This window comes from Mchenga conophoros, linkage group LG7 (assembly GCF_057382185.1).
Source record: "Mchenga conophoros isolate Kocher_MC1m ecotype Shallow Benthic linkage group LG7, M_conophoros_male_GT1.1, whole genome shotgun sequence".
NCBI classification, from domain to species: Eukaryota; Metazoa; Chordata; class Actinopteri; order Cichliformes; family Cichlidae; genus Mchenga; species Mchenga conophoros.
The window spans coordinates 26,900,686-26,913,459 of record NC_140532.1 but is presented as its reverse complement, the minus strand read 5'-3'; the positions used below and the strand labels follow the sequence as shown (position 1 = coordinate 26,913,459).

The 12,774-nt window shown below is 47.7% G+C and overlaps 6 protein-coding genes across 6 annotated transcripts; all 6 read right to left on the bottom strand.

Moving 5' to 3' along the window:
* Positions 1-785: 785 nt before the first annotated feature.
* On the bottom strand, positions 786-2,722 carry LOC146570255 (nesprin-2-like). The gene has a single exon (XM_085283176.1). It carries the CDS (start codon positions 2,719-2,721, stop codon positions 2,065-2,067), a length of 657 nt encoding a protein of 218 aa, XP_085139302.1. The 5' UTR covers position 2,722; the 3' UTR covers positions 786-2,064.
* Positions 2,723-3,091: 369 nt separating this feature from the next.
* On the bottom strand, positions 3,092-3,812 carry LOC146570254 (nesprin-2-like). Its single transcript, XM_085283179.1, has one exon. The coding sequence runs from the start codon at positions 3,809-3,811 to the stop codon at positions 3,155-3,157; it is 657 nt and encodes a 218-aa protein (XP_085139305.1). The 5' UTR covers position 3,812; the 3' UTR covers positions 3,092-3,154.
* Positions 3,813-4,181: 369 nt separating this feature from the next.
* On the bottom strand, positions 4,182-4,902 carry LOC146570253 (nesprin-2-like). Its single transcript, XM_085283178.1, has one exon. It carries the CDS (start codon positions 4,899-4,901, stop codon positions 4,245-4,247), a length of 657 nt encoding a protein of 218 aa, XP_085139304.1. The 5' UTR covers position 4,902; the 3' UTR covers positions 4,182-4,244.
* Positions 4,903-5,271: 369 nt separating this feature from the next.
* LOC146570252 (nesprin-2-like) lies at positions 5,272-5,995 on the bottom strand. The gene has a single exon (XM_085283175.1). The coding sequence runs from the start codon at positions 5,992-5,994 to the stop codon at positions 5,335-5,337; it is 660 nt and encodes a 219-aa protein (XP_085139301.1). The 5' UTR covers position 5,995; the 3' UTR covers positions 5,272-5,334.
* A 369-nt stretch (positions 5,996-6,364) lies between these two features.
* On the bottom strand, positions 6,365-7,079 carry LOC146570251 (nesprin-2-like). The gene has a single exon (XM_085283180.1). It carries the CDS (start codon positions 7,076-7,078, stop codon positions 6,428-6,430), a length of 651 nt encoding a protein of 216 aa, XP_085139306.1. The 5' UTR covers position 7,079; the 3' UTR covers positions 6,365-6,427.
* Positions 7,080-7,448: 369 nt separating this feature from the next.
* On the bottom strand, positions 7,449-11,860 carry LOC146570250 (nesprin-2-like). The gene has a single exon (XM_085283174.1). It carries the CDS (start codon positions 8,169-8,171, stop codon positions 7,512-7,514), a length of 660 nt encoding a protein of 219 aa, XP_085139300.1. The 5' UTR covers positions 8,172-11,860; the 3' UTR covers positions 7,449-7,511.
* Between the last annotated feature and the right edge of the window lie 914 nt (positions 11,861-12,774).

The window sequence follows — 12,774 nt, the reverse complement described above, 5'->3', positions numbered from 1 at the left end:
GTGACTTTCTTGTCTTACTATGTTTCTTAAAAATTCTTACTGCTTTTCTTACTGTTTTTCTCTTTACGTGACTTCCTTGTCTTACTGTACTTATGTTTTCTCTTACTTTTCATCTCTTTATCTTTGTTTCTTACTTTTCTTTCTGTTTCTTTTTCGTGACTTTCTCTTTGTCTTTCTTTGTCTTTATCTTTGTTTCTTACTTTTCTTTCTCTGTTTGTTTTTTCGTGACTTTCTCTTTGTCTACTTTTCTTCATTTCTCCACTTGTTTTCTGTATTATTGTTTTTCATGGCACCCCCTGCTGTTTTGACATCCCGTCCTTTGATCTTTATTCATATTTATGATTTTGGCACCCCCTTCCTTTTATGTCCTTTCCTCGTTTCCTACTTGGTTTTTTACGTGACTTTGTTTCTTTTTCTTTGTGTTTTAGAGGACCCCCCTGGGGTTAGGGGGGTTAGGGGGGTTAGGGTGTGGGAAAGAGCAGGCCCGGCTATGCCGGAAGGGTTAGGGGTTAAGTAAGGAACAGGCCACCAGCAAGCTGGTAGCCTGGCGTGCACGGGCCATCGATGGGGCTGGGTGGTGGTGTCCCTGCCCTGGTTCAAAAAATTACCCATATCTTGGGTTCAGTGCACTTTTTTGGGCCTTCGCGACGTTTCGGCGTAGTTTCGCCTTCCTCAGGCTGGCCCAATATGTTTCTGTCTGTTTGTTCTCTGTGTGCCTCTCTTGGCTTTTATACTTGTGTTGTCTCCTCCCACTTTTAGGTTTTCTGTTTGTGTTTTTTTCAAAATTTCTTTCTTAGTTTCTCACTTGTTCTTTCTTAGTTTCACACTTGTTTTTTCTTTTCTCTCTTTCTCTTACTTGTTTTTCTGTTTCTCTTATTTGTTTTTCCTCTTCTCTTATTTGTTTTTCTGTTTCTCTTATTTGTTTTTCCTCTTCTCTTATTTGTTTTTCTGTTTCTCTTATTTGTTTTTCTTCCCCTCTTATTTGTTTTTTCCTCTTCTCTTATTTGTTTTTCCTCTTCTCTTATTTGTTTTTCTATCTTTATATTTCTCTTCATTTTCTCTTTGTTTTTATGGCACCCCCTACTTGGTTTGACATCCCGTCCTATTTCATGTACTTGTTTTTTCTTTGTCTGTCTCTTGTCTTTAAGTTCTTTTTTTGTTTTTATGGCACCCCCTGCTTGGTTTGACATCCCGTCCTTTGTTGTTCATGTTCTCTTTGTTTTCAACTTCTCTTTCTGTGTTTGTTATACGTGGCTTCTCTTTTTACTTTTTCTGTTTTTACGTGACTTCATGTCTTTCTTTCTGCTTTTCTTTGACTCTCTTGTCTTTCTTGTCTTAATTGTTTTTTGTTTTTTATAGGGACCCCCCTGGTTAGGGTTAGGGTTTGTTAGAGGGCAGGGGCACCCCCAACCCCACGAGGCACTGGCTGGTTAGGTGTTAAGTAAGGAACAGGCCACCAGCAAGCTGGTAGCCTGGCGTGCACGGGCCATCGATGGGGCTGGGTGGTGGTGTCCCTGCCCTGGTTCAAAAAATTACCCATATCTTGGGTTCAGTGCACTTTATTGGGCCTTCGCGACGTTTCGGCGTAGTTTCGCCTTCCTCAGGCTGGCCCAATATGTTTCTGTCTGTTTGTTCTCTGTGTGCCTCTCTTGGCTTTTATACTTGTGTTGTCTCCTCCCACTTTTAGGTTTTCTGTTTGTGTTTTTTTCAAAATTTCTTTCTTAGTTTCTCACTTGTTCTTTCTTAGTTTCACACTTGTTTTTTCTTTTCTCTCTTTCTCTTACTTGTTTTTCTGTTTCTCTTATTTGTTTTTCCTCTTCTCTTATTTGTTTTTCTTCCCCTCTTATTTGTTTTTCTGTTTAGGGTTAGGGGTTAGGGTTAGGGATTGGGTTGAAACAGGCCAACAATGGACCTGACGGGGACTGTCCATCAATGGGGGCCGAGGGTTCTTGCCGGGAGGTGGAGACCCTGCCCGGCGTTTCCAAAAATTACCCATGTCTTGGGTTGAGTTTTCAATGAGCCGTCGCAGCAAAGTGGCCACAAATGGCCAGTATAGAGCCACAATCAAGTGGGCGGTGGGCCGTTGGGGTAATGCAACATGGGGTAGAAGGACCGGGCGAAGTTATTGGTAAGGGTGCAGCTGGAGTCACTTTCCGACATTGGAATCAGGCAGGGCAGGAGCAGGAGCAGGAGGAGCAGCAGCAGGAGCTGAAGAGGGAAGGCGGCACGCAGGGCCCGGTAGAAGAAGGATCGAGGGGGAGACGATTCCCGCTTCTCTCTTTGAGTGGAGGAGCCTTTCTTTGAATTTGCAGCCTCCTGAGAAACACTTTGACACTGGGCGGCTGTAGCAGATTCACAGTCCAGACGTTGCCGCAGGTTGCTGAGGTCGCCGTCCACCTGCTTCAGGAGCAGCTTCAGCTTGCTCCCCGTCACGTGGAGTTTCTCCCGGGCCTCGTTGCTCTCCTCTGTGCCGTCTTCAGGCTGGAGCTGAGACCACAGAGTCTGAAGGGAGGCCTGATGAGCCTGCCTGTCCTGCAGCTCCTTTTGCAGAGCAGTGAGGGTGTTGCTGTGCTGTTGCAGCGCTGTGAGAGTCGTGTCTGGGTGGCCGATGTCCACTGCGTAGCGTCTGCTCTCTGCGTGAGCGAGCCACAGCAGCAAAGAGTGGAGGCTTTCATGAAAGTCCTGCTGCATCTTGTAGCTGTGTCGTCTTAAATTGGTCATGACGTTTCGGCTGTATTGTGCCTTCTTCAGACTGGCTCAGGTAAGTATGTTCTCTCCTTTTATTTAGGTTTTTCACAGGTAAGTATTTTCCTTTTAACTTTTTTTCCTTTTTTAGGTTTCACGGTAAGTATTATTTACTTTTTTTCTTTTTTTAGGTTTTTCTTAAGTTGAATTAAATCCCCCCTGGTTAGGGTTAGGGTTTGTGACAGGCAGGGGCATCTCCCACCCCCATGAGGCACGGGCTGAGTTAGGGATTGGGTTGAAACAGGCCAACAATGGACCTGACGGGCACTGTCCATCAATGGGGGCCGAGGGTTCTTGCCGGGAGGTGGAGACCCTGCCCGGCGTTTCCAAAAATTACCCATGTCTTGGGTTGAGTTTTCAATGAGCCGTCGCAGCAAAGTGGCCACAAATGGCCAGTATAGAGCCACAATCAAGTGGGCGGTGGGCCGTTGGGGTAATGCAACATGGGGTAGAAGGACCGGGCGAAGTTATTGGTAAGGGTGCAGCTGGAGTCACTTTCCGACATTGGAATCAGGCAGGGCAGGAGCAGGAGCAGGAGGAGCAGCAGCAGGAGCTGAAGAGGGAAGGCGGCACGCAGGGCCCGGTAGAAGAAGGATCGAGGGGGAGACGATTCCCGCTTCTCTCTTTGAGTGGAGGAGCCTTTCTTTGAATTTGCAGCCTCCTGAGAAACACTTTGACACTGGGCGGCTGTAGCAGATTCACAGTCCAGACGTTGCCGCAGGTTGCTGAGGTCGCCGTCCACCTGCTTCAGGAGCAGCTTCAGCTTGCTCCCCGTCACGTGGAGTTTCTCCCGGGCCTCGTTGCTCTCCTCTGTGCCGTCTTCAGGCTGGAGCTGAGACCACAGAGTCTGAAGGGAGGCCTGATGAGCCTGCCTGTCCTGCAGCTCCTTTTGCAGAGCAGTGAGGGTGTTGCTGTGCTGTTGCAGCGCTGTGAGAGTCGTGTCTGGGTGGCCGATGTCCACTGCGTAGCGTCTGCTCTCTGCGTGAGCGAGCCACAGCAGCAAAGAGTGGAGGCTTTCATGAAAGTCCTGCTGCATCTTGTAGCTGTGTCGTCTTAAATTGGTCATGACGTTTCGGCTGTATTGTGCCTTCTTCAGACTGGCTCAGGTAAGTATGTTCTCTCCTTTTATTTAGGTTTTTCACAGGTAAGTATTTTCCTTTTAACTTTTTTTCCTTTTTTAGGTTTCACGGTAAGTATTATTTACTTTTTTTCTTTTTTTAGGTTTTTCTTAAGTTGAATTAAATCCCCCCTGGTTAGGGTTAGGGTTTGTGACAGGCAGGGGCATCTCCCACCCCCATGAGGCACGGGCTGAGTTAGGGATTGGGTTGAAACAGGCCAACAATGGACCTGACGGGCACTGTCCATCAATGGGGGCCGAGGGTTCTTGCCGGGAGGTGGAGACCCTGCCCGGCGTTTCCAAAAATTACCCATGTCTTGGGTTGAGTTTTCAATGAGCCGTCGCAGCAAAGTGGCCACAAATGGCCAGTATAGAGCCACAATCAAGTGGGCGGTGGGCCGTTGGGGTAATGCAACATGGGGTAGAAGGACCGGGCGAAGTTATTGGTAAGGGTGCAGCTGGAGTCACTTTCCGACATTGGAATCAGGCAGGGCAGGAGCAGGAGCAGGAGGAGCAGCAGCAGGAGCTGAAGAGGGAAGGCGGCACGCAGGGCCCGGTAGAAGAAGGATCGAGGGGGAGACGATTCCCGCTTCTCTCTTTGAGTGGAGGAGCCTTTCTTTGAATTTGCAGCCTCCTGAGAAACACTTTGACACTGGGCGGCTGTAGCAGATTCACAGTCCAGACGTTGCCGCAGGTTGCTGAGGTCGCCGTCCACCTGCTTCAGGAGCAGCTTCAGCTTGCTCCCCGTCACGTGGAGTTTCTCCCGGGCCTCGTTGCTCTCCTCTGTGCCGTCTTCAGGCTGGAGCTGAGACCACAGAGTCTGAAGGGAGGCCTGATGAGCCTGCCTGTCCTGCAGCTCCTTTTGCAGAGCAGTGAGGGTGTTGCTGTGCTGTTGCAGCGCTGTGAGAGTCGTGTCTGGGTGGCCGATGTCCACTGCGTAGCGTCTGCTCTCTGCGTGAGCGAGCCACAGCAGCAAAGAGTGGAGGCTTTCATGAAAGTCCTGCTGCATCTTGTAGCTGTGTCGTCTTAAATTGGTCATGACGTTTCGGCTGTATTGTGCCTTCTTCAGACTGGCTCAGGTAAGTATGTTCTCTCCTTTTATTTAGGTTTTTCACAGGTAAGTATTTTCCTTTTAACTTTTTTTCCTTTTTTAGGTTTCACGGTAAGTATTATTTACTTTTTTTCTTTTTTTAGGTTTTTCTTAAGTTGAATTAAATCCCCCCTGGTTAGGGTTAGGGTTTGTGACAGGCAGGGGCATCTCCCACCCCCATGAGGCACGGGCTGAGTTAGGGATTGGGTTGAAACAGGCCAACAATGGACCTGACGGGCACTGTCCATCAATGGGGGCCGAGGGTTCTTGCCGGGAGGTGGAGACCCTGCCCGGCGTTTCCAAAAATTACCCATGTCTTGGGTTGAGTTTTCAATGAGCCGTCGCAGCAAAGTGGCCACAAATGGCCAGTATAGAGCCACAATCAAGTGGGCGGTGGGCCGTTGGGGTAATGCAACATGGGGTAGAAGGACCGGGCGAAGTTATTGGTAAGGGTGCAGCTGGAGTCACTTTCCGACATTGGAATCAGGCAGGGCAGGAGCAGGAGCAGGAGCAGGAGGAGCAGCAGGAGCTGAAGAGGGAAGGCGGCACGCAGGGCCCGGTAGAAGAAGGATCGAGGGGGAGACGATTCCCGCTTCTCTCTTTGAGTGGAGGAGCCTTTCTTTGAATTTGCAGCCTCCTGAGAAACACTTTGACACTGGGCGGCTGTAGCAGATTCACAGTCCAGACGTTGCCGCAGGTTGCTGAGGTCGCCGTCCACCTGCTTCAGGAGCAGCTTCAGCTTGCTCCCCGTCACGTGGAGTTTCTCCCGGGCCTCGTTGCTCTCCTCTGTGCCGTCTTCAGGCTGGAGCTGAGACCACAGAGTCTGAAGGGAGGCCTGATGAGCCTGCCTGTCCTGCAGCTCCTTTTGCAGAGCAGTGAGGGTGTTGCTGTGCTGTTGCAGCGCTGTGAGAGTCGTGTCTGGGTGGCCGATGTCCACTGCGTAGCGTCTGCTCTCTGCGTGAGCGAGCCACAGCAGCAAAGAGTGGAGGCTTTCATGAAAGTCCTGCTGCATCTTGTAGCTGTGTCGTCTTAAATTGGTCATGACGTTTCGGCTGTATTGTGCCTTCTTCAGACTGGCTCAGGTAAGTATGTTCTCTCCTTTTATTTAGGTTTTTCACAGGTAAGTATTTTCCTTTTAACTTTTTTTCCTTTTTTAGGTTTCACGGTAAGTATTATTTACTTTTTTTCTTTTTTTAGGTTTTTCTTAAGTTGAATTAAATCCCCCCTGGTTAGGGTTAGGGTTTGTGACAGGCAGGGGCATCTCCCACCCCCATGAGGCACGGGCTGAGTTAGGGATTGGGTTGAAACAGGCCAACAATGGACCTGACGGGCACTGTCCATCAATGGGGGCCGAGGGTTCTTGCCGGGAGGTGGAGACCCTGCCCGGCGTTTCCAAAAATTACCCATGTCTTGGGTTGAGTTTTCAATGAGCCGTCGCAGCAAAGTGGCCACAAATGGCCAGTATAGAGCCACAATCAAGTGGGCGGTGGGCCGTTGGGGTAATGCAACATGGGGTAGAAGGACCGGGCGAAGTTATTGGTAAGGGTGCAGCTGGAGTCACTTTCCGACATTGGAATCAGGCAGGGCAGGAGCAGGAGGAGCAGCAGCAGGAGCTGAAGAGGGAAGGCGGCACGCAGGGCCCGGTAGAAGAAGGATCGAGGGGGAGACGATTCCCGCTTCTCTCTTTGAGTGGAGGAGCCTTTCTTTGAATTTGCAGCCTCCTGAGAAACACTTTGACACTGGGCGGCTGTAGCAGATTCACAGTCCAGACGTTGCCGCAGGTTGCTGAGGTCGCCGTCCACCTGCTTCAGGAGCAGCTTCAGCTTGCTCCCCGTCACGTGGAGTTTCTCCCGGGCCTCGTTGCTCTCCTCTGTGCCGTCTTCAGGCTGGAGCTGAGACCACAGAGTCTGAAGGGAGGCCTGATGAGCCTGCCTGTCCTGCAGCTCCTTTTGCAGAGCAGTGAGGGTGTTGCTGTGCTGTTGCAGCGCTGTGAGAGTCGTGTCTGGGTGGCCGATGTCCACTGCGTAGCGTCTGCTCTCTGCGTGAGCGAGCCACAGCAGCAAAGAGTGGAGGCTTTCATGAAAGTCCTGCTGCATCTTGTAGCTGTGTCGTCTTAAATTGGTCATGACGTTTCGGCTGTATTGTGCCTTCTTCAGACTGGCTCAGGTAAGTATGTTCTCTCCTTTTATTTAGGTTTTTCACAGGTAAGTATTTTCCTTTTAACTTTTTTTCCTTTTTTAGGTTTCACGGTAAGTATTATTTACTTTTTTTCTTTTTTTAGGTTTTTCTTAAGTTGAATTAAATCCCCCCTGGTTAGGGTTAGGGTTTGTGACAGGCAGGGGCATCTCCCACCCCCATGAGGCACGGGCTGAGTTAGGGATTGGGTTGAAACAGGCCAACAATGGACCTGACGGGCACTGTCCATCAATGGGGGCCGAGGGTTCTTGCCGGGAGGTGGAGACCCTGCCCGGCGTTTCCAAAAATTACCCATGTCTTGGGTTGAGTTTTCAATGAGCCGTCGCAGCAAAGTGGCCACAAATGGCCAGTATAGAGCCACAATCAAGTGGGCGGTGGGCCGTTGGGGTAATGCAACATGGGGTAGAAGGACCGGGCGAAGTTATTGGTAAGGGTGCAGCTGGAGTCACTTTCCGACATTGGAATCAGGCAGGGCAGGAGCAGGAGCAGGAGCAGGAGGAGCAGCAGGAGCTGAAGAGGGAAGGCGGCACGCAGGGCCCGGTAGAAGAAGGATCGAGGGGGAGACGATTCCCGCTTCTCTCTTTGAGTGGAGGAGCCTTTCTTTGAATTTGCAGCCTCCTGAGAAACACTTTGACACTGGGCGGCTGTAGCAGATTCACAGTCCAGACGTTGCCGCAGGTTGCTGAGGTCGCCGTCCACCTGCTTCAGGAGCAGCTTCAGCTTGCTCCCCGTCACGTGGAGTTTCTCCCGGGCCTCGTTGCTCTCCTCTGTGCCGTCTTCAGGCTGGAGCTGAGACCACAGAGTCTGAAGGGAGGCCTGATGAGCCTGCCTGTCCTGCAGCTCCTTTTGCAGAGCAGTGAGGGTGTTGCTGTGCTGTTGCAGCGCTGTGAGAGTCGTGTCTGGGTGGCCGATGTCCACTGCGTAGCGTCTGCTCTCTGCGTGAGCGAGCCACAGCAGCAAAGAGTGGAGGCTTTCATGAAAGTCCTGCTGCATCTTGTAGCTGTGTCGTCTTAAATTGGTCATGACGTTTCGGCTGTATTGTGCCTTAGGGGGTTAGGGTTAGGTGTTGAGGTAAGACCAGGCCCGGCTATTGCCGGAGCCTGAGGTGCACGGTCCATCAATGGGATTGGGAACGGTGCCCCCTATTCAAAAAATTACCCTTAGCGGGTGTAGTGCACTGCCGTTGGGCCATCGCGACGTTTCGGCTGGGTATAGCCTTCCTCAGGCTGGCCCAACGTCTCTCTGTGTTCTTTTCTGTTTCTGTCTTTCTGTTGCCACTCAGGGCCTTTTATACTGGGCTGTCTCCGCCCCTTTTTTTTCAGACATTTCTTTTTTCTAATTCTTTTCTTTGTCTTTTCTGTTTCTCAGTTTTTACGTGACTCTCCCTTTTTCTATCTTTCTCTGTGTTTCGTCTTTTAACTTTACCCCTTGTTCATTTTTTTTTTCTCTATGTTTTTTTCTTTCTTTTACATGGCACCCCCTGCATTTTAGACATCCCGTCCTGTGTTCTTATGTTCTCTTTAATGGCACCCCCTTCCTTTATATCCTTTCCAGTTTTTCTTGTTTGTGTCACTTGTTCCTTCTTGTCTTTTACGTGACTTTCTTATTCATTATCTTGTGTCTTTTACGTGACTTCCTTATTCTCTTTAAGTGTTCTTATCTTTCTTTGTGTTCTTTACGTGACTTTCTTTTTCTTTGTTTGTGTCACTTGTTCCCTCTTTGTTTGTCTTAACTTTCTTTATGTCTTTAATGTGACTTTCTTCTCCATCTTTTTAATTTTTTTTAAATTTTTTTCTAAGTTTTATAGGGTTCCCTTAGGTGAGGGTTAGGAGGGGGGAGGAGGGGAGGGGGGTCAAAGGGGTTAGGGTTAGGAAAAGTTGGTGGGTGGGGGGATTCCCATTGTTAGGGAGAGAGTTATTTGGGCAGGGGCACCACCAATCCCATGAGGCACAGGCTGGTTAGGTGTTGAGGTAAGACCAGGCCCGGCTATTGCCGGAGCCTGAGGTGCACGGTCCATCAATGGGATTGGGAACGGTGCCCCCTATTCAAAAAATTACCCTTAGCGGGTGTAGTGCACTGCCGTTGGGCCATCGCGACGTTTCGGCTGGGTATAGCCTTCCTCAGGCTGGCCCAACGTCTCTCTGTGTTCTTTTCTGTTTCTGTCTTTCTGTTGCCACTCAGGGCCTTTTATACTGGGCTGTCTCCGCCCCTTTTTTTTCAGACATTTCTTTTTTCTAATTCTTTTCTTTGTCTTTTCTGTTTCTCAGTTTTTACGTGACTCTCCCTTTTTCTATCTTTCTCTGTGTTTCGTCTTTCAACTTTACCCCTTGTTCATTTGTTTTTTTCTCTATGTTTTTTTCTTTCTTTTACATGGCACCCCCTGCATTTTAGACATCCCGTCCTGTGTTCTTATGTTCTCTTTAATGGCACCCCCTTCCTTTATATCCTTTCCAGTTTTTCTTGTTTGTGTCACTTGTTCCTTCTTGTCTTTTACGTGACTTTCTTATTCATTATCTTGTGTCTTTTACGTGACTTCCTTATTCTCTTTAAGTGTTCTTATCTTTCTTTGTGTTCTTTACGTGACTTTCTTTTTCTTTGTTTGTGTCACTTGTTCCCTCTTTGTTTGTCTTAACTTTCTTTATGTCTTTAATGTGACTTTCTTCTCCATCTTTTTAATTTTTTTTAAATTTTTTTCTAAGTTTTATAGGGTTCCCTTAGGTGAGGGTTAGGAGGGGGGAGGAGGGGAGGGGGGTCAAAGGGGTTAGGGTTAGGAAAAGTTGGTGGGTGGGGGGATTCCCATTGTTAGGGAGAGAGTTATTTGGGCAGGGGCACCACCAATCCCATGAGGCACAGGCTGGTTAGGTGTTGAGGTAAGACCAGGCCCGGCTATTGCCGGAGCCTGAGGTGCACGGTCCATCAATGGGATTGGGAACGGTGCCCCCTATTCAAAAAATTACCCTTAGCGGGTGTAGTGCACTGCCGTTGGGCCATCGCGACGTTTCGGCTGGGTATAGCCTTCCTCAGGCTGGCCCAACGTCTCTCTGTGTTCTTTTCTGTTTCTGTCTTTCTGTTGCCACTCAGGGCCTTTTATACTGGGCTGTCTCCGCCCCTTTTTTTTCAGACATTTCTTTTTTCTAATTCTTTTCTTTGTCTTTTCTGTTTCTCAGTTTTTACGTGACTCTCCCTTTTTCTATCTTTCTCTGTGTTTCGTCTTTCAACTTTACCCCTTGTTCATTTGTTTTTTTCTCTATGTTTTTTTCTTTCTTTTACATGGCACCCCCTGCATTTTAGACATCCCGTCCTGTGTTCTTATGTTCTCTTTAATGGCACCCCCTTCCTTTATATCCTTTCCAGTTTTTCTTGTTTGTGTCACTTGTTCCTTCTTGTCTTTTACGTGACTTTCTTATTCATTATCTTGTGTCTTTTACGTGACTTCCTTATTCTCTTTAAGTGTTCTTATCTTTCTTTGTGTTCTTTACGTGACTTTCTTTTTCTTTGTTTGTGTCACTTGTTCCCTCTTTGTTTGTCTTAACTTTCTTTATGTCTTTAATGTGACTTTCTTCTCCATCTTTTTAATTTTTTTTAAATTTTTTTCTAAGTTTTATAGGGTTCCCTTAGGTGAGGGTTAGGAGGGGGGAGGAGGGGAGGGGGGTCAAAGGGGTTAGGGTTAGGAAAAGTTGGTGGGTGGGGGGATTCCCATTGTTAGGGAGAGAGTTATTTGGGCAGGGGCACCACCAATCCCATGAGGCACAGGCTGGTTAGGTGTTGAGGTAAGACCAGGCCCGGCTATTGCCGGAGCCTGAGGTGCACGGTCCATCAATGGGATTGGGAACGGTGCCCCCTATTCAAAAAATTACCCTTAGCGGGTGTAGTGCACTGCCGTTGGGCCATCGCGACGTTTCGGCTGGGTATAGCCTTCCTCAGGCTGGCCCAACGTCTCTCTGTGTTCTTTTCTGTTTCTGTCTTTCTGTTGCCACTCAGGGCCTTTTATACTGGGCTGTCTCCGCCCCTTTTTTTTCAGACATTTCTTTTTTCTAATTCTTTTCTTTGTCTTTTCTGTTTCTCAGTTTTTACGTGACTCTCCCTTTTTCTATCTTTCTCTGTGTTTCGTCTTTCAACTTTACCCCTTGTTCATTTGTTTTTTTCTCTATGTTTTTTTCTTTCTTTTACATGGCACCCCCTGCATTTTAGACATCCCGTCCTGTGTTCTTATGTTCTCTTTAATGGCACCCCCTTCCTTTATATCCTTTCCAGTTTTTCTTGTTTGTGTCACTTGTTCCTTCTTGTCTTTTACGTGACTTTCTTATTCATTATCTTGTGTCTTTTACGTGACTTCCTTATTCTCTTTAATCAGTTCACAGGAAGGAAATGTACGCAGGTAAGTGAGCCTTCTAGGTGATCAAGCAGCAAGTCAGATCAGCATCTCTCTTCATCCAGGCCAAATACGTTTCTTTGGAAACAGAAACACAGATTCTCCTATCTTTTTTTAGGGCTGAGCTCCAGTGCTCAGAGCAGGGAAGTAGCTACAGCAGACAGGGTGAGAGAGCAGGTCATGCAGGTAACTCATTTTTACAGGTTTTCCAACAGGTTTTGTAAGAGAAATGAGGTACAGAATTAGAGTAACAAACAGCTTCAGCCGGAGATGACAACCTGGCAACAAGTGGTGGAGAACAGGTTTAAATACGGCCTTGATTGAAGATGAACGACAGGCGTGCCTCCCTGGGGTTTTCCTGAGACCACGCCCACAGCTGACAGACTAACAGACTGGTTAGTTTCCATTCATGCCAACATTCACACAGACAATGGAGAGAGGAGCTGGAGGAAAGAGAAACACAGGTACCCCACCTGGAGGACAAGGTGGGCCATGACACCATACACTCCCTCTCCAGTTGTATGCCTTCCTGCCCTACATGGCTGGTAGTTCTTGATATCAGGGTTATTGTGTTACATATCTAACATTTAAAAAAAGGAGTAAATAGACTGGTTTGTTTCAACTCTGCTTGAGCACTTAAAAGCACTTTATACAGCATGCCTCATTCACCCATTCATACAAGCACTTTTCTCTATGTGGTTAAATTAGGGTGACCATATTTTGACTCCCAAAAAAGAGGACACTTGACCCAGTCATAAAGAACTTTAATAACACTGTTTGTTTAAAGAAAACTTTAACATATTTAAACAATGACTTCTGTGTGCAGTTAACGAATGGTGAAATAAAAAAGGTCTTATAGGCTTTTACAAGTCAAGAAGTGCAAAAAAAGAGGACGGTTGGTCACCCTAGTTAAATAGCTTTTAAAAAACAAACAAACAAACAAACAAAAAAACCCTTTGGGCATGAAAAAGTGAGGTCACTCAGAAAACTTTGTACATTAGAAACTTTGCTTCATTTATGGAGTAACTGTTGGGTTTCTCCAATGTAGAGATCTGCACTGTACAGCATAGCTTGTGTTTGGGAGTTTTGTCGTTGGGACGAATTAGTTTTTGTCTGATGGTGTGACTGGTTTGAAGTGAACTGGGATGTCATGCTTGGAGAAAATTCTCCCGAGTTTCGCTGATAAACCTGCTACATGTTTTTCCATTAGTCTCAGCTACTGTGGTGAGGTCTTTGATGATATTCCACTGGGCC

Bases quoted from the DNA above. Each gene is read 5' to 3' on its own strand.
- LOC146570255 (XM_085283176.1), bottom strand. From the start codon at position 2,721: ATGACCAATTTAAGACGACACAGCTACAAGATGCAGCAGGACTTTCAT.
- LOC146570254 (XM_085283179.1), bottom strand. From the start codon at position 3,811: ATGACCAATTTAAGACGACACAGCTACAAGATGCAGCAGGACTTTCAT.
- LOC146570253 (XM_085283178.1), bottom strand. From the start codon at position 4,901: ATGACCAATTTAAGACGACACAGCTACAAGATGCAGCAGGACTTTCAT.
- LOC146570252 (XM_085283175.1), bottom strand. From the start codon at position 5,994: ATGACCAATTTAAGACGACACAGCTACAAGATGCAGCAGGACTTTCAT.
- LOC146570251 (XM_085283180.1), bottom strand. From the start codon at position 7,078: ATGACCAATTTAAGACGACACAGCTACAAGATGCAGCAGGACTTTCAT.
- LOC146570250 (XM_085283174.1), bottom strand. From the start codon at position 8,171: ATGACCAATTTAAGACGACACAGCTACAAGATGCAGCAGGACTTTCAT.